Source organism: Hippocampus guttulatus, chromosome 18 (assembly GCF_054856545.1).
Source record: "Hippocampus guttulatus isolate MCC_2025c chromosome 18, RoL_Hgut_1.0, whole genome shotgun sequence".
NCBI lineage: Eukaryota > Metazoa > Chordata > Actinopteri > Syngnathiformes > Syngnathidae > Hippocampus > Hippocampus guttulatus.
In genome coordinates this window covers 340,886-360,312 of record NC_141278.1, presented here as the reverse complement: position 1 = coordinate 360,312, position 19,427 = coordinate 340,886, and the positions used below count along the sequence as shown (strand labels likewise).

The window sequence follows — 19,427 nt, the reverse complement described above, 5'->3', positions numbered from 1 at the left end:
TATTCAGTAGCTGCGGTCTTAATTCGGTGTAGACACCATTGCTACGTGCATCGTAAAAGGACACATTCCCACCTGGAGCCCACGTTGTAGATGTTGTATTGCAGGGTCAGGTCTCGGCCTTCCACGGCATAGCGGTTGAGCAACGACTTGGATGCCAGCAGACGGGCGCCCTCTTCTCCAGAGCCCAGGGCGAGCAGCGCCAGGACCAAAAAGGCGTGCAGCATCTTCATCATCTGGAATCTGGATCATCATCATTATCTTATCTTTCTCGGTAAGAGACAATCTCATACCGTTTGTATACATTTGTGTCAAATTGTCGTTTTGAAGGTTCCGGTCACACTTGATGTGCTATTAGCATGTAACAGCAGACGTAGGTACAAAGGTAGCACTGCATATTAACATGTATCATTAGAAAGGTAGTATAAGCGCATGAATGTAGAAGTCGAGAATATGGAGCAGAGCTGTGCTAACAACGTGGCCAGCAAGAAAAGTCAAATGCAGTCAACACTTTAGGGTATTTGACTCCAATGCATGTCATTTATTTATTTTTAAATTAAAAAAAAATCTTTGACTGTCTAAAGTTCCGCTCACTCGCATCCGCTAGATTGACTCGGAGACGCTTACGTGGACGGGACCACGCAAGACCATTTCCATAAAAAAAAAAAAACGATAGTTACACTAACAGCGCTAGCAATTACCAAACCGTCCTTACAGTCACGTTGAAGCGTCTTGTTCTAAAGTGACCATGTCGATTTTAGAGCACAATTTGATGAGGAAAAGAAGAAAACGCAAGGACAGATGGGTTACCTTCTATAGCCTCTTTGCAGACCCGAGTAGCGAAGGACTTGCCGACGCGCATGCGCAGAAGTTAAAAACTCCAGTTGGCATGACGTGTACCAGGAGGTGCTGCATGTAGCTCGTTAGTTTTAGAGCGCCCTCTAACGTCTTGGAGGTGATACAGGTTCTTCTGTCGACTGCGTTTAAAATAAACTTGAATGGGTTTTTTTTCATTTCATATTTCAATACAAGGGTTAAATAATGATAATCATACTTAAAGCAGGTATTTTTTTTGAGAATGACGAGATAAAATAAAACCATACTATATGAACACGTTAACAAATAAATATGATCCCGGATTCTGCATACAGATTTTGGATGTCAACAGGTGTTTCATACACTTTACATATGAAACTTACTGTAGATTATCATTATGTCATTATAAAGGTAGGAAAGGAGGAGGGAAGGTGGGGGGGGGGAGGTTGGTAGTGAGGAGGTACCGTTCTTTATCTAGCTAGTTCTATTTTATAAGTAGTTCTAGCTTTTTTCTTCTTCTTCTTCTTTCTGCCTACATTCTTGCTGCTGGAGGCTGTAAATTTCCCCAGTGTGGGACTAATAAAGGATATCTTATCTTATCTTAGCTTGGCTTATTAATCACAAGGGAAAATATTATTTTTTGCAAAACATGAAAATATAAAAACAAGGATGTTTTTTCTGTCTGTCTGAATAAGAAATGCCACTCCCCATCACTTTCAGCTTTTTATTGTAAACTGCTACACCTTATAAATACAAAATCTTTGTTAAATAACATGAAAATGTAAACAACAAGGATATTTCTTTCTCTCAAAATTCAGCGTTCTATTCTTGTAGCTTGAACTCAGGTCAGCACTGATAAAGTCAATCGCACCGACAAGAGTACTTCGCTGTGCATGGCTTATCTGGAGGAAGCGTCCTCCTCCTTCCTGTGTTTTGTTGATTCGGAGGCAAAAGTGCTTGAGACGGTGACATTAATGTCGCCGTTAGTGTTAGAGAAAAAAAATGAAAATTGCCTCTGGGTCTGTAACGTGATAAAAGTATAGAATATGCGCAGCTCGGACTCGAGCGAAAAGCTTTAGCAGCTTGAAAAACCATAAAAAAGCAGAGGCATCCTCTGTGCAACTTCAGCTCACTTTTGCATTATGAAGCCCAGTACATTCTGTGAGTCATGACAGGGCACTGAGTCAAAAAGTATCGAGAAAGACAAGCAAAAGCTTACAAAAATAGACAAAAACACAAGAGATGTTTTTTTTTTTTTTTAGCACCGCATAGAACATTTTTCATAACATTTAAGTATGACAAAGAAAACGTTTGGTTGAGTCTCTCAGGTGACCGAGGAGTTATGAGGGACAGCCGCAGTGGAGGTTGTGTTTTCAACGGCGCTCCAGCTTGTTTGCAACCTTTTAGGACTCGGGAGAGGACTTTGACAATAGGAGTCTTCTATAGTCACACTGTAGGAGGGCGGGGGGCTCCGGGACCTCTCGCCGCCGCTTCCCGACTCGCTTTTGGCTGCCAGTGGGCCGGCGCTCTGTCCGTAATTGTCCGTGAGGACGTTACGGTTGGGAGGGGCGCAAATGCAGGAGCACCTCAGCTCCGGATGTTGCTGGAAGCAGCGGGGAGTCTTGCGGCGCTCCTTTTCCTCTGCGTCGGGCAAGCGGATCATGGGGGGCAGGTTGACGGTCTCCTGCAGCATGTCGGGGTAGGTGGGCTGCAGGCGACACAGGCGGCGGTGCTGCGCGAAGACCGGTGCCATGTGGTTCTGGAGGCCGCGGATCGGCTACAAAAAAAAAAAAACAGGAGAAGAAACCATGAGACTCGGCTCGGTGTTCTTTGTGATAACCTCTACAATGCCACAAGATCCCTCTCCAAACAGAAAGTCTTGAGGAAGTAGTTGATCTTGACTTTGGATGGATGGGAGGAGCTAAATTTAGCCTGGGTTCTTTGCAGTGGAGGCGAGTCGGCCAATGGGGGCTGCGGTCCCGCCCCAGTACGCACGGTGGTCACCACATGACTTGCATTGAAGACAAATGACGAAATAAAACTAGTGACGGTCAAATAAAAATATGTTGTCGACTCCGGAAAAATGCCATGCGGCCACAAAAGCGGTTTCTCTCACAGAAACGGACCTTCACCTCTTGGAAAGGACCGCGGTGGCTCGTAAAAATGACTAGCGATACAATTAGCTTGAGAAAGAATCAAGTAACGTTCACCGGTGACCGTGGCTCTCCTTTCCCGCGTGCGAGGGAATTGTAGTCAGTAAAGAAAACAAAAACAAACAGTTGTTGAAAAAAGCGGCGATATCGTGGGATGGGTGATTCTTGGGGAAGGGGTGTCAAATACGGTATTTGCGTGTTTTGGCTTCCCGTGGCAGAGCTTCCCGTTAGACTCCCGTTAAAGCCGACTCGCAGTCCCGGAGATAGAACAGAAAAGGCAAAAAGCGTGACTCACCTGGCCTTGCCCGTGTCGATTCCGCATGCCGTTTTGCCAGCCGCTCGCGCCCTGACGGAAACACGCGGAGACTCGTTACGACAAGTTCACCGCCAAACGAAGGCCCAAGCGTCAGCCGCTCGCCACTTACCCGTCGCGCCTCCTCCGTCGGGACTTCCTGAGCGCGGCCGAGCCGGCCGAGGAGGGACAGGGCGACCGGGCGGTAGTGGATGAGAAGGCACGCGACCACGGCCGCCGTGACGCTCATCGCCAGCAGGATAATTATTATCTGAACCAGCTCCAGTTCAGCTGCGGGCACGCGAGACATTGCAAAGAAGGCGAGATGACATTAGAAAGCACAGCCGACGATTACAGTCGCGCCGCGGTGACCGAGCCGCCCGGCTTTCCCCCATAAAAATAATAAAAGTCGCGGCTTTCGAGCTCGTTTTGACTTCAAACTATTTATTGAGACGTAAAAAAAAAAATCCTACAAATGAATTTCCTGCCGACAACTTAAGTTGCAGTTACCACTTTGAGACCGCGGTCAAAAAGTCACCGTACTGAGGAAAGTTGACATCAAAATGCTCTCAGTTCTTCCATAATTCAGTTTGGCTAAGCGACGCGACATTTGGCAGCCATGTCAAATCGTGCGCAGACACGCCAAAAAATGCCATCGAGCCATTCTTGAAAAGACTCCCAAGGTCTGCCGTTTTGCTTCGAAGCGGGCGTCAAATTTGAACCTTGTGTGGCGAACAGATGGGTGATGCCAGATTGTGAAGAACTTGACTTTTTTGTCGTGTCACGTGGCTAGAGAACGGAAGGAAAGTTTTGTGACTGAGCGAAAAACTCAAGGCACTCTCCTTAGACGCAGCCGGCGAGTTGGATATTTGTTGAAAACTCAGCCCCCCGATCCATTTTCCCTTGACAAAGAGGAGCCATCCCAATCATGGCGTCGATGCGCATCAAAGTCTCAAGAAGCCATGCCCTAAAACTCCCAGGGAGTCTTCTATCTTGGTCCGACGCGGCCCATTTTGGTGTCGTTTTCGCCATGTCCTTCAAGGAGACCGAGAGTTTTTGCAAAACTCAGGCCCCGAATCCAGCTTTACTTTGTGCCATGAAATTCGGGAGGCGTAGACCCGCCAAAAGGTCCCAAGCAGCCACAGCCAAAAACACACAGAGAGGAAAGTTGGTTGGAATCAGCCATTCGAGCAGCCCCCGACTGGACCGTGTTGCTCACGTTCTCAGTCGAGCGTTACGCCTTGACAATCACGATGCGCGTCTTGCCTTGACTGACATGCATAAATAGAACCCTCATGGGATGAATCCCTTGATCTGCTGTGATCAACAACAGCGGGGTTTTTATTGATTTCTTTTTGCTTCATTTGAAACGGGGGAGTCATCGCGTTGGAAGGGGACCAGGGGAGACGGGTGAAGGTGGCGGGGGGCGGCGATAGAGCTGGATGAGCCATGTGGCCTGGCTCGTGGGGGTTCATTTATTGGACCATTTATTAGCCAGACGCGTCTAGACACAATACATACACGCACACACATTGTTGTGTGTGCCAGTCAAAGCGAGAGAAGGCGGGGCGCAGCAGATCAGACGCCATCTGGCTCATTGGCTTTGTCCCTAATCCCAATCTAATTTTCAAAAATGCCGCATGCAAACGTGAGGCCGCTTCCGTCGTCTTGCCTCTCCGACCTTGATTTCAGAGAAATGTCAACACTGCACGTCGATGAGCTTTTTTTTCAAGAGCTCTAGTTCCAATTAAATTGGGGACGCCGTTTCATATACTTCAATAGAACATTTGTACATGTACTGCAGTGCCAACGTCGGTGCCTTCTTTTCCCAGAATTCTTTTGGATCTTCGAGCGTCGATATTCAATCGGACTCAAACAAAGTCAAACTGCTCACTCAACTTATTGCGCGCTAAATACAACTCGAGTAAATCTGCCCGGCCTCCCTCGCCACCGATCTCGATACATGACACCGCGTAAATAAAAGGAAAATAAAAGTCGATCTTTGCATCTGTTTGTTTAGAGTACAAAAGGCTCCGCGTGTAAGAAGGTTGTCTGGCTCGTTGAGGGGACGGCAAGAGAAAATTCAGGGTCTGGTGACCGCCACGTTGATCTCGAAGCCCTCTGAGAACAGTACAATGAAATGCATACCAACAGTGACTTTATAGGTTCACTCTTGCCCCTAAAATGAGGATTTAGAAAAATGGGCTGCATTAAAAATATGAACGACCGAATTGGGCGACATGCGTAGAGAAAAAGCAAGAGAAAATGTCTCGCGCTGACGAAGCGCCGTGCAAACAAAGAATTAGACACAGACCCCGGCTGACAGACCTTCACCTTTCACCCTTGACCCCCGCCCGCCTACCCCCCAGCCTTGGGGAGGAGCGACCCCAAGACAGACAGACGGCTTTAACGAGGGGTCCGGTGCATCGCAAATCAAATCTGAACGTGACTTTTTGTTGTTGTTGTTGTTTTGTTGAGCCCCCCCCCCCCCCCTCTCCCCCCAGTCCGATCTGGTTCCCACCACAACAAAAACCAGCATTGGTGCCCCTGCATGTTTCCTGTTCAAAAAAAATCAGTCCGGCTGTGGCGCAGTTAGCGAATGGTGAATTGACGCTCAACAAAATGGGCATTGTTATGTGAGCAAATGCAGAACTGTTGATAGATCTCGTCTCTCGGAGAACCACACCGCTCCGCTTCTACCCGCCCACCCATCCGTCTATTTGTAATGCAAACAAACTAACACCATGTAAAACTACTCAGCCTATCTGCCCCGTGTTCATTTGTGACGTTCTTGACGTGTCATTTGAGGAGTTGCTACACATGGAAATAAATCAAACGAGCTAACAACCCAGAAGCTGCTCTAAAAAGCCACAAATGCTCGCTGCATCACATTTTTTTCCCCACATAAAGGACATGACATTTCCATACAGCCATTAGCCACACCTATACATGAAGAAAAGTCTGCTGTTATCCACAAAACAATGCAGATATTATCGGTCTACTGAGTAAAAACTCGTGCAGATTGCTAGTCGGATTCTTTTTTTGGCATGATATCGTTCTAAGCGTTGCAGCCAACCATGACGAAAAAGACACAAATTGCTGCAAATACACGGGAACGCCTGCAAACCATGCATCCTCCTTACACTGCAGACTCCAGAAAACAAACAGCAAAATCGTCATATACACGAATGCATAAAATGCAATCGGGCAGTGGAAGGTGCACTGCGATGTTGTGTCCAGGCTGGGATACACCTGCAAACATCATTCGGGCGTTCACATTCAAATAGACAGAAAATGCAGACGATCTAAGAGTAAACAAACAAACAAACAAACCAAAAAAAGGAGGTGACTTACATATATCCATGCCCTGTGGCTGGGGTCCGTTGCAAGGGCAATGACCATTGGACTGCGTGGGGCTGGAGCTTCGCAAATGGGCCGCTGGGTTTCGCATGAGACGGCCGCCGGGGCGCCGGAGAAGCCGTCGGTCCGGGTCCGAGGAGGACCCGCCGTCGTTGCAGGCAGCCCGGAGCCTCCGCATGCAGCCCTGGCTACATGCGGATCCTGCCCACTCCGAGCCCCATTTCGACTTCCAGCAACTTCGCCATAGGATGGGGAAGAAAGTAAAATGCGCCGTCTGGTGCTTTGCATCCGTGTCAGACAACTGCGAGGCGTTGTGATTTACACAAATCACCCACCCACCCCCCAACTTCGTGGGGGAGGACTGGATCGGGGACAATGGAAGGGAGGGACGGCCAGACACATCCTCCAGACGGCCTCTGCATTAAAACACACACGCACGCGCACACAGACACGCACACATACATACACACGCGCGCGCCACAAAACTCCCCCATCTCTGACCGTGACCTGCAGAGCTCTCTTACAACACACATGCGTGAGAATATGCACTCAGTGGCCACAATATTAGGTACACCAGGCGAGCGTAAGACTGTAATATAGTTTGTCAACAAGAATGTCAGTACTTCTTATTACTTATGAACTCCGTCAAATTCAAACAAACATCTATTTGGAGAACTCAACAATGTATTTGTTTTTGTTTTGTGCCTGTAAGGCTACCGCACTGCTAATCTGTTTTTTTTTTTAGGGGGGGGGCATACTTTAAACGGATTTCGAAAATAATGTATAATGGTACTTCGAAAAATACGCCGCTATTGTGTTTTCTATTTTTTACGCCCGTGGTTTGGTTGTAAAAGTTACTAGATAGCTAAATCGAACATCGCACATTGATAAAGGTTTACACACAAAAAACTGTGACGTCAGTAAAACCGGAAAAACGTAGTCGGAAAACACAGCGGCCATCTTCCTGAGGTCAACTCTTCGGCGAATGGTAGTATACTTTAACAATAAACCAGCAAACATTCAAATGTTAGTCATTTATTAGTTATGAAGCAAAAAACGCGTACGCCGTTCTGTCGCGTTCACGGCGCGTTGGCGAGATGGCTCGTTTCGTTCTATCGTGCTAATTGTTTGGTGCTCGCCTAAATTAGCATCAGAAAGTTAGCTCGACTACAGTTGGCAATGAGGTGAGAAACCCTACGTGGTGGAAAAATCACACTATGGGTGTTTTTGCTTATTTTTGTAGTTCGGACTGAAATTCGAATCATTAGATGGCGGCCCTGTTAGCATTTAGCATATGGCAGCTACACGAGCACTTTTTTAAACCGGTGTCAGTGTAGTTTCCATCGGGTCGACTCATTGCTCCGGGGTTGTGTCTGTTTACAGTACATTTGTATTATTTCAGTGTCTAGTCACTCTTTTTTTTCATGATTGCAATGTATCTTTTAAAAGTTAATTATCATTTTGTGAACAAATCGCATTTTTTAAGAACTCACCCCCGATCCCCTTCGTGAATCCATTTTGTAGCTAAAATGTGACCCTCCAAAATACGTCCCTTTTTTCCCCTTTACTGGTTGGAGTTCAGGTTCACAAATTCTGTGTTGGTTTCGTGAACTTCACACAAGCAAAAATTGCATTATTAACAACTTATGGACACGATGTGATAATGATTTCAAAATGTTTTATTTTCACTTTCAGATGCCCAGACACTGTTCTGCCGGCGGCTGCAAATCGCGTGACAACCGTGAGACTCGTAATGCCGGCATCACATTCCACAAGTAATATGAAGGCATTGTCCACACGGAAACATCTTTTTTCATTCCCGCCTAGCTGATCTAAAGATTGACCATTGATGACGTCACCAACGACCAATATTTGATGGCGCAGGTTGCCCAAAGAAGCCTCTCGTCGAAACCTCTGGATCAGCAACTCTCGCCGCGCCGACTCCTGGGACCCTCGGACCAACTTTGTCTACTTTTGCTCCAAGCACTTCACGCCAGAGAGCTTTGAGATGGCCAGTTGCAGGTCAGTAAACATCAAGACCATATAACCCGCATCGCTACTTGGTTATGGCCAATAAATACAGCATTGGCGCAATTTAGAATAATATATGCAGTTTCTAAGGAGTTAAAGTGGAATTGTTGTTTTTTTCCTCCCCCAACAAGCTGTCGGCTTCCCCGTAGCATAAACGTGTATACGCGTAATTTAGCGGAGCAACTGCAAGTCAGTCTGCTGGAATTATCGACAATACTGGCCCATGAACTTTTGAAAGCATGTGCTCAGCGCTAAGATGAGACAACGAGTCACTACCTGATTCTTTTTGTGTATGTGTGTGCGTGCTTTGAAGTGGCATCAGGAGACTGAGGGAAGATGCCTTTCCCGCAGTGTTTGGTTCCTCATCTGTGAGCAGTTACAAGTGGCCGGGGAAGGTCCTGAAACAAGAAGACAGGTAGGATGGCGGACGGCTTATGGAGAATTATATTCTTGATTTCTTGAATATAAATAGTTGGGGTCTGAAGTGCCAAAGTTCACTTCCAAGTAAGTAGTCACGACCAAGTACAGTAGTGGCTTCCGAGTTTATTCATTCTCTGACCATGCTTGTTACTCAAAACACTCACATCTCAAGTCACGTTTCCACATTGGAATTTTTGATTTTTTTTTTTAATGATTAAATAAGAAAAATAGCCTTCCAGTATATTGTGTTTCAAAAGAATATACAGTTTGACAAGAAATGGGATATGAAGAAAGAAACGGTGTCATGGTTTCACGTGTTCATTGCTCGGCTCCTTCCGGTGTGCACGCTTCTGCCACCGGGGGGGGGGGGGGGGGCAGTGTAATATATAATATAAAATCCATGCCCACAACTACAGTATACTTGAAGAAGGTTACAACTGCTAAGTGAGCTGCCATAATATTAGTCCATTTTCAGAGGGGATTAATAACATGTGCCTGGCTGTGAATATTGTTAGGTCTTTCAACATTTTGTGTTTAAAATAACAAGTACGTTTGTTATGTACATTTGAGTTTGGAACTCACGAAAAAAAAAAAAAAAAGAATTCAGCCGAGTGAGCGCTCATATCAAAGCGAGTGCAAGTGGAGGTACTACTGTACAACGATGGGTGCTGCTACCAACCATGCCGATTTGCTGAGATCGCTGTGTCTGTTTTAACTGCGCAGAAACGGACACGTTTCAAGCACGCAGGGCACTGCCAAGTATCAAACTTTGGACGGATCACTGGTTGAGTCGTCGCTTGAAGCCGAGGAGACCAGCGAGGAGCTACCCGGATCTTGTCTCGAGACAGCAGAAGCTAGGGGCCGCCTTTCGCCCGGAAAGAGGACCTCTTCAACTCCGCCCACGTCGCCACCTCGCTCCGTTTCGCCATCGCGCTACATGCGGCGCCTGCCCCCGCGCCCGGGTTTCTACCTGCCCAAGGAGCACAGCTACGCCCAGCTCTGCCCCCTGCTGTGGCGGAGGCGCTATGACAAGGCCGTGGACTACTTGGAGAAGACCCTGCGGCAGCTGCACGCCGCCCGGCGTCGGGAGAATCGGCTGCGGGGCTCCCTGCTGAGGCTGCGCGACAGACAGCAGAAGACGCAACAGAGCGGAGATGACGGCGCGAGCGGGGCCTGCTGCAGTCCTCGAGGAAGCGACGCAGAGAAGTACTGCCGCTACTGCGGGAGAGGCGACACCAAGTTGGAAACGGACAAAGATCCAATGCTCCATCAGGACTCGGTGACAACTCCCGAGAAAGACTTCACCCAACAACTTGACTCAAAGGGGCCAAATTCTCAAAGTTTCCCACTCGCATTCCAAGCCGCCGGACGTTTGCCCGACTGCCTTTGTGACTTTGAAGCCGAGTCTCATAGTCAGGACCCGCCACAGTCGTCGCTGTGGGTGCAAGGTGACGCCGAGGCGCAGTTTATTCTGGTCCCCGTTGGCTGCGAAAACCCGCTCCAGAACTCTCTGACCATGGAGGACCTCGTCAGCCGGACCGTCCCGGTGCCCGCGCCGGAGTCCGGGAGCGGAGGCGGTTCAACTGGAAGAGGAGGCCAGCAGCGTCCAAGCCTCGACGCCCCGCTGGAAGAACCGAGTGACGACGTGAGGGAGAAACTGAAAGAACACCTGGAGGGCTTTCACCTGCAGCTGAGCAACGAATTTGCCGACTGACAAACCGACAAGTGATTGTGTTCAACAGACGAGCGGAAATGTGTTCATGACGGTATTAAAAAATCAAAAAAGTCAAACCAGAATGACACAAAATAGAAAAATAAATGTGGAGAACAGAGAATTTTGGACCGAATCATTTGCATTCATTGCCAATGCGTAAGGATTGCCTGAATGTTTGCTCTGTCGCGAGATGTTGAGAAAGCTGTCCAGTGATATTCGAAAACAGAAGTCACATTAAACGGGTAACAACACAATCCTGTCATCGGCGCATATTTAGGAACAAAGTGGCTGTTTTTATAAAGTGAAAGTATATTTGGAATGACACTTCGGGAAATGACAGTTTTGTTGCTCAGGTCCGACGATACCTGCGTTGGTTGCGTGTCCACAGAGAAGAGGATGGTTGTTTTTTTCGGAAAAAAAACCCCTTTCTATACATGGTCGTTTTTTAAGGGGTTAAAAATGCCTTCCTAAAAATGGTCAGTTTTCTTTCCGGCAAAACCCCCCCCCCCTATACATGGTCATTTGTTTCGGCAAAAAAACGGCTTACTATACATGGTGATTTTTTTTCGGCTTAAAACGCCTTACTATACATGGTCGCGAAGAAAAAACCACCATGTTTAGTCGGGTGATTTTAACCCCAAAAAAACGACCATGCACAGTAAGGCGTTTTTAGCCCAAAAAAACGACCATGTATAGTAAGGCGTTTTTAGCCCGAAAAAAACGACATAGTATAGTAAGGCGTTTTTCGCCTGAAAAAAAGACAGTATAGTAAGGCGTTTTTTAGCCCGAAAAAAATGACATAGTATAGTAAGTCGTTTTTAGACCGTAAAAACGACATAGTAAGGCGTTTTTTGCCCCCAAAAAAACGACATAGTATAGTAAGGCGTTTTTTAGCCCGAAAAAACGACATAGTATAGTAAGGCGTTTTTTAGCCCAAAAAAACGACATAGTATAGTAAGGCGTTTTTCGCCCGAAAAAAAACGACTTAGTATAGTAAGGCGTTTTTTAGCCCGAAAAAAACGACATAGTATAGAAAGGCGTTTTTTTCCCGAAAAAACGACATAGTATAGTAAGGCGTTTTTAGACCGAAAAAACGACATAGTATAGTAAGTCGTTTTTAGCCCGAAAAAAATGACAGTACAGTAAGTCGTTTTTAGCCCGAAAAAAACGACATAGTATAGTAAGGCGTTTTTCACCCGAAAAAAACGACAGTATAGTAAGGCGTTTTTTAGCCCGAAAAAAACAACATATTATAGTAAGGCGTTTTTAGCCCGAAAAAAAAGACATAGTATAGTAAGTTTTTCGCCCGAAAAAAACGACATAGTATAGTAAGTCGTTTTTAGCCCGAAAAAAACGACAGTATAGTAAGGCGTTTTTTAGCCCGAAAAAAACAACATAGTATAGTAAGGCGTTTTTCGCCCGAAAAAAACGACATAGTATAGTAAGGCGTTTTTAGCCTGAAAAAACGACATAGTATAGTAAGGCGTTTTTAGCCCGAAAAAATCGACATAGTACAGTAAGTCGTTTTTAGCCCGAAAAAACCGACATAGTATAGTAAGGCGTTTTTAGCCTGAAAAAACGACATAGTATAGTAAGGCGTTTTTAGCCCGAAAAAATCGACATAGTACAGTAAGTCGTTTTTAGCCCCGAAAAAACCGACATAGTATAGTAAGGCGTTTTTTTGCCTGAAAAAAAACGACATAGTATAGTAAAGCGTTTTTAGCCCGAAAAAACGACATAGTATAGTAAGGCGTTTTTTAGCCCGAAAAAAACGACACAGTATAGAAAGGCGTTTTTAGCCCGAAAAAAACGACATAGTATAGTAAGTCGTTTTTCGCCCGAAAAAAACGACATAGTACAGTAAGTCGTTTTTAGCCCGAAAAAAAACGACATAGTATAGTAAGTCGTTTTTAGACCGTATAAACGACATATAGTAAGCCGTTTTTTGCCCAAAAAAAAACGACATAGTATAGTAAGGCGTTTTTCACCCGAAAAAAAACGACCATGTATAGTAAGCCGTTTGTAGACGAAAAAAATGACCATGTATACTAAAGCGTTTTTAAGCGAAAAAACATTTTCCTGCAAACCCTCCAGAGTGCATGTCAAATATACCTATCGTGCAAAGCAACTCACAGTCACTGGTGGTGTAGGGGTATACACGCTGGCTTTCCGTCCAGGCAGCGCGGGTTCAAACCCCGCCCAGTGAAGTAAGAAAAAAAATACCAAACAGTTACTTTTTCCTGCATACCCTCCAGAGTGGATGTCAAATATGCCTATCGTGCAAAGCAACTCACAGTCACTGGTGGTGTAGAGGTATACACGCTGGCTTTCCGGCCAGGCAGCGCGGGTTCAAACCCCGCCCAGTGAAGTCAGAAAAAAAAAACCAAACGGTTAATTTTTCATGCATACCCTCCAGAGTGCATGTCAAATATGCCTATCGTGCAAAGCAACTCACAGTCACTGGTGGTGTAGGGGTATACACGCTGGCTTTCCGTCCAGGCAGCGCGGGTTCAAACCCCGCCCAGTGAAGTAAGAAAAAAAATACCAAACAGTTACTTTTTCCTGCATACCCTCCAGAGTGGATGTCAAATATGCCTATCGTGCAAAGCAACTCACAGTCACTGGTGGTGTAGAGGTATACACGCTGGCTTTCCGGCCAGGCAGCGCCGGTTCAAACCCCGCCCAGTGACAGCATTTACGTCAGTTCCAAGGGCCGAAAGCTGTGATGGTGTCTAAAAACGCCTCACTATATATACATGGTCGTTTTTTTCGGGCGAAAAACGCCTTACTATACTATGTCGTTTTTTTCAGGCGAAAAACGCCTTACTGTACTATGTGGTTTTTTTCGGGTAAAAACAACTTACTGTACTATGTCGTTTTTTCGGGTGAAAAACGCCTTTTATACTATGTCGTTTTTTTCGGGTGAAAAACGCCTTACTATACTATGTCGTTTTTTTTCGGGTGAAAAACGCCTTTTATACTATGTCGTTTTTTTCGGGTGAAAACGCCTTACTATACTATGTCGTTTTTTTTCGGGTGAAAAACGCCTTACTATACTATGTCGTTTTTTTCGGGTAAAAACGACTTACTGTACTATGTCGTTTTTTTCGGGCTAAAAACGACTTACTATACTATGTCGTTTTTTTCGGGCGAAAAACGCCTTACTATACTATGTTGTTTTTTCGGGCTAAAAAACGCCTTACTATACTATGTCGTTTTTTCAGGCGAAAAACGCCTTGCTATACTATGTCGTTTTTTTCGGGTAAAAACGCCTTACTATACTATGTCGTTTTTTTTCGGGTGAAAAACGCCTTACTATACTATGTCGTTTTTTTCGGGCTAAAAAACGCCTTACTATACGATGTCGTTTTTTTCGGGTGAAAAACGCCTTACTATATACTATGTCGTTTTTTTCGGGCTAAAAAACGCCTTACTATATACTATGTCGTTTTTTCGGGCTAAAAAACGCCTTACTATACTATGTCGTTTTTTTTCGGGTGAAAAACGCCTTACTATACTATGTTGTTTTTTTTTCGGGCGAAAAACGCCTTACTTTACTATGTCGTTTTTTTTCGAGCTAAAAAACGCCTTACTATACTATGTCGTTTTTTCGGGTAAAAACGCCTTACTATACTATGTCGTTTTTTTTCGGGCGAAAAACGCCTTACTATACTATGTCGTTTTTTTCGGGCTAAAAACGCCTTACTATACTATGTCGTTTTTTTCGAGCTAAAAACGCCTTACTATACTGTCGTTTTTTCGGGCTAAAAAACGCATTACTATACTATGTCGTTTTTTTCGGGTAAAAACGACTTACTGTACTATGTCCTTTTTTCAGGCGAAAAACGCCTTACTATACTACGTTCTTTTTTTCGGGCGAAAAACGCCTTACTATACTATGTCGTTTTTTCGGGCTGAAAACGGCTTACTATACTATGTCGTTTTTTCGGGCTAAAAACGGCTTACTATACTATGTCGTTCTTTTAGGGCGAAAAACGGCTTACTATACTATGTCGTTTTTTTCGGGCGAAAAAAGCCTTACTATACTATGTCGTTATTTTTCGGGTGAAAAACGCCTTACTATACTATGTCATTTTTTTCGGGCTAAAAAACGCCTTACTATACTATGTCGTTTTTTTCGGGCTAAAAAACGCCTTACTATACTATGTCGTTTTTTCAGGCGAAAAACGCTTTGCTATACTATGGCGTTTTTTTCGGGTAAAAACGACTTACTATACTATGTCGTTTTTTTGGGCTAAAAACGCCTTACTATACTATGTCGTTTTTTTTTTAGCTAAAAACGCCTTACTATATATACTATGTCGTTTTTTCAGGCGAAAAACGCTTTGCTATACTATGGCGTTTTTTTGGGGCGAAAACCGCCTTACTATACTATGTCGTTTTTTCGGGCAAAAAACGCCTTACTATACTATGTCGTTTTTTTCGGCTCAAAAACGCCTTACTATACTATGTCGTTTTTTTCGGCTAAAAACGACTTACTATACTATGTCGTTTTTTTTGGGCTAAAAACGCCTTACTATACTATGTCGTTTTTTTTGGGCGAAAACCGCCTTACTATACTATGTCGTTTTTTCGGGCAAAAAACGCCTCACTATACTATGTCGTTTTTTTCGGCTCAAAAACGCCTTGCTATACTATGTCGTTTTTTTCGGGCCAAAAACGCCTTACTATACTATGTCGTTTTTTTCGGCTAAAAACGACTTACTAGACTATGTCGTTTTTTTTGGGCTAAAAACGCCTTACTATACTATGTCATTTTTTTCGAGCTAAAAACGCCTTACTATACTATGTCGTTTTTTTGGGGCTAAAAACGCCTTACTATACTATGTCGTTTTTTCGGGCAAAAAACGCCTTACTATACTATGTCGTTTTTTTCGGCTCAAAAACGCCTTGCTATACTATGTCGTTTTTTTCGGGCCAAAAATGCCTTACAATACTATGTCGTTTTTTTTCGGCTAAAAACGCCTTACTATACTATGTCGTTTTTTTTCGGGCGAAAAACGCCTTACTATACCATGTCGTTTTTTCGGGCTGAAAAACGCCTTACTATACTATGTCGTTTTTTTCGGGCTAAAAAACGCCTTACTATACTATGTCGTTTTTTCAGGCGAAAAACGCTTTGCTATACTATGGCGTTTTTTTCGGGTAAAAACGACTTACTATACTATGTCGTTTTTTTGGGCTAAAAACGCCTTACTATACTATGTCGTTTTTTTTAGCTAAAAACGCCTTACTATATATACTATGTCGTTTTTTCAGGCGAAAAACGCTTTGCTATACTATGGCGTTTTTTTCAGGTAAAAACGCCTTACTATACTATGTCGTTTTTTCGGGCTAAAAACGCCTTACTATACTATGTTGTTTTTTTTGGGCTAAAAACGCCTTACTATACTATGTCGTTTTTTTTAGCTAAAAACGCCTTACTATATATACTATGTCGTTTTTTTCGGCTAAAAACGACTTACTATACTATGTCGTTTTTTTTGGGCTAAAAACGCCTTACTATACTATGTCGGTTTTTTTTAGCTAAAAACGCCTTACTATACTATGTCGTTTTTTTGGGGCGAAAACCGCCTTACTATACTATGTCGTTTTTTCGGGCAAAAAACGCCTTACTAGACTATGTCGTTTTTTTTGGGCTAAAAACGCCTTACTATACTATGTCATTTTTTTCGAGCTAAAAACGCCTTACTATACTATGTCGTTTTTTTTGGGCTAAAAACGCCTTACTATACTATGTCGTTTTTTCGGGCAAAAAACGCCTTGCTATACTATGTCGTTTTTTTCGGCTCAAAAACGCCTTGCTATACTGTCGTTTTTTTCGGGCCAAAAATGCCTTACAATACTATGTCGTTTTTTTCGGCTAAAAACGACTTACTATACTATGTCGTTTTTTTTGGGCTAAAAACGCCAATCTATTATTATTATTATTATTATTATTACTATACTATGTCGTTTTTTCGGGCTAAAAAACGCCTGACTATACTATGTCGTTTTTTTCGGGCTAAAAAACGCCTTGCTATACTATGTCGTTTTTTTCGGGTAAAAACGCCTTACTATACTCGTTTTTTTCCGGGTGAAAAACGCCTTACTATACTATGTCGTTTTTTTCGGGCGAAAAACGCATTACTATACTATGTTGTTTTCTCGGGCTAAAAAACGCCTTACTATATATACTATGTCGTTCTTTTCGGGCCAAAAACGCCTTACTATATATACTATGTCGTTCTTTTCGGGCCAAAAACGCCTTCCTATACTATGTCGTTTTTTTTCGGGCCAAAAACGGCTTACTATACTATGTCGTTTTTTTCGGCTCAAAAACGCCTTACTATACTACGTCGTTTTTTTCGGGCCAAAAACGGCATACTATACTATGTCGTTTTTTTCGGCTTAAAAACGCCTTACTATACTGTCGTTTTTTTTCGGGCCAAAAACGCCTTACGGTACTATGTCGTTTTTTTCGGCTCAAAAACGCCTCACTATACTGTCGTTTTTTTCGGGCCAAAAACGCCTTACTATACTATGTCGTTTTTTTCGGCTCAAAAACGCCTTACTATCCTGTCAGTTTTTTCGGGCTAAAAACGCCTTACTATACTATGTCGTTTTTTTCGGCTTAAAAACGCCTTACTATACTGTCGTTTTTTTTCGGGCCAAAAACGCCTTACTGTACTATGTCGTTTTTTTCGGCTCAAAAACGCCTCACTATACTATGTCGTTTTTTTCGGGCCAAAAACGCCTTACTATACTATGTCGTTTTTTTCGGGCTAAAAACGCCTTACTATACTATGTCGTTTTTTTCGGCTCAAAAACGCCTTACTATCCTATGTCGTTTTTTTCGGGCCAAAAATGCCTTACAATACTATGTCGTTTTTTTTCGGCTAAAAACGCCTTACTATACTATGTCGTTTTTTTTCGGGCGAAAAACGCCTTACTATACCATGTCGTTTTTTCGGGCTGAAAAACGCCTTACTATACTATGTCGTTTTTTTCGGGCTAAAAAACGCCTTACTATACTATGTCGTTTTTTCAGGCGAAAAACGCTTTGCTATACTATGGCGTTTTTTTCGGGTAAAAACGACTTACTATACTATGTCGTTTTTTTGGGCTAAAAACGCCTTACTATACTATGTCGTTTTTTTTAGCTAAAAACGCCTTACTATATATACTATGTCGTTTTTTCAGGCGAAAAACGCTTTGCTATACTATGGCGTTTTTTTCAGGTAAAAACGCCTTACTATACTATGTCGTTTTTTCGGGCTAAAAACGCCTTACTATACTATGTTGTTTTTTTTGGGCTAAAAACGCCTTACTATACTATGTCGTTTTTTTTAGCTAAAAACGCCTTACTATATATACTATGTCGTTTTTTTCGGCTAAAAACGACTTACTATACTATGTCGTTTTTTTTGGGCTAAAAACGCCTTACTATACTATGTCGGTTTTTTTTAGCTAAAAACGCCTTACTATACTATGTCGTTTTTTTGGGGCGAAAACCGCCTTACTATACTATGTTGTTTTTTCGGGCAAAAAACGCCTTACTATACTATGTCGTTTTTTTCGGGCCAAAAACGCCTTACTAGACTATGTCGTTTTTTTTGGGCTAAAAACGCCTTACTATACTATGTCATTTTTTTCGAGCTAAAAACGCCTTACTATACTATGTCGTTTTTTTTGGGCTAAAAACGCCTTACTATACTATGTCGTTTTTTCGGGCAAAAAACGCCTTGCTATACTATGTCGTTTTTTTCGGCTCAAAAACGCCTTGCTATACTGTCGTTTTTTTCGGGCCAAAAATGCCTTACAATACTATGTCGTTTTTTTCGGCTAAAAACGACTTACTATACTATGTCGTTTTTTTTGGGCTAAAAACGCCTTACTATACTATGTCGTTTTTTTCGAGCTAAAAACGCCAATCTATTATTATTATTATTATTATTATTACTATACTATGTCGTTTTTTCGGGCTAAAAAACGCCTGACTATACTATGTCGTTTTTTTCGGGCTAAAAAACGCCTTGCTATACTATGTCGTTTTTTTCGGGTAAAAACGCCTTACTATACTCGTTTTTTTCCGGGTGAAAAACGCCTTACTATACTATGTCGTTTTTTTCGGGCGAAAAACGCATTACTATACTATGTTGTTTTCTCGGGCTAAAAAACGCCTTACTATATATACTATGTCGTTCTTTTCGGGCCAAAAACGCCTTACTATATATACTATGTCGTTCTTTTCGGGCCAAAAACGCCTTCCTATACTATGTCGTTTTTTTTCGGGCCAAAAACGGCTTACTATACTATGTCGTTTTTTTCGGCTCAAAAACGCCTTACTATACTACGTCGTTTTTTTCGGGCCAAAAACGGCATACTATACTATGTCGTTTTTTTCGGCTTAAAAACGCCTTACTATACTGTCGTTTTTTTTCGGGCCAAAAACGCCTTACGGTACTATGTCGTTTTTTTCGGCTCAAAAACGCCTCACTATACTGTCGTTTTTTTCGGGCCAAAAACGCCTTACTATACTATGTCGTTTTTTTCGGCTCAAAAACGCCTTACTATCCTGTCAGTTTTTTCGGGCTAAAAACGCCTTACTATACTATGTCGTTTTTTTCGGCTTAAAAACGCC

General features: G+C 43.3%; 2 protein-coding genes across 5 annotated transcripts; one reads left to right on the top strand and one right to left on the bottom strand.

The window, feature by feature from the left end:
• The first annotated feature begins 77 nt into the window (after positions 1-77).
• Positions 78-11,037, top strand: LOC147190420 (THAP domain-containing protein 7-like). 3 transcript variants are annotated; one of them, XM_086137506.1, is made up of 5 exons: positions 78-271; positions 8,314-8,393; positions 8,503-8,640; positions 8,963-9,064; positions 9,793-11,037. In XM_086137506.1, exons 1-5 carry the CDS (start codon positions 152-154, stop codon positions 10,781-10,783), a joined length of 1,431 nt encoding a protein of 476 aa, XP_085993632.1. In that variant the 5' UTR covers positions 78-151; the 3' UTR covers positions 10,784-11,037. The 3 variants fall into 3 exon arrangements, with proteins under 3 accessions (XP_085993632.1, XP_085993633.1, XP_085993634.1); XM_086137507.1 differs by lacking the exon at positions 78-271 and adding an exon at positions 7,543-7,606; XM_086137508.1 differs by lacking the exon at positions 78-271 and adding an exon at positions 7,650-7,802.
• LOC147190421 (protein TMEPAI-like) lies at positions 1,524-7,152 on the bottom strand. 2 transcript variants are annotated; one of them, XM_086137509.1, is made up of 4 exons: positions 6,613-7,152; positions 3,392-3,549; positions 3,262-3,312; positions 1,524-2,590 (listed from the first exon to the last, which is right to left on the bottom strand). In XM_086137509.1, the coding sequence occupies exons 1-4, from the start codon at positions 6,794-6,796 to the stop codon at positions 2,138-2,140; spliced, it is 846 nt and encodes a 281-aa protein (XP_085993635.1). In that variant the 5' UTR covers positions 6,797-7,152; the 3' UTR covers positions 1,524-2,137. The 2 variants fall into 2 exon arrangements, with proteins under 2 accessions (XP_085993635.1, XP_085993636.1); XM_086137510.1 differs by having other exon boundaries at positions 3,392-4,345; positions 6,613-6,756.
• Positions 11,038-19,427: the final 8,390 nt, after the last annotated feature.

Bases quoted from the DNA above. Each gene is read 5' to 3' on its own strand.
- LOC147190421 (XM_086137509.1), bottom strand. From the start codon at position 6,796: ATGCGGAGGCTCCGGGCTGCCTGCAACGACGGCGGGTCCTCCTCGGAC. The intron at 3,550-6,612 runs GTAAGTCACCTC...GCGTGCCCGCAG, and splicing joins GCCACAGGGCATGGATATAT to CTGAACTGGAGCTGGTTCAG. The intron at 3,313-3,391 runs GTAAGTGGCGAG...TGTTTCCGTCAG, and splicing joins CGACGGAGGAGGCGCGACGG to GGCGCGAGCGGCTGGCAAAA.
- LOC147190420 (XM_086137506.1), top strand. From the start codon at position 152: ATGCCAGCAGACGGGCGCCCTCTTCTCCAGAGCCCAGGGCGAGCAGCG. The intron at 272-8,313 runs GTAAGAGACAAT...TTTCACTTTCAG, and splicing joins TCATTATCTTATCTTTCTCG to ATGCCCAGACACTGTTCTGC. The intron at 9,065-9,792 runs GTAGGATGGCGG...TTAACTGCGCAG, and splicing joins GTCCTGAAACAAGAAGACAG to AAACGGACACGTTTCAAGCA.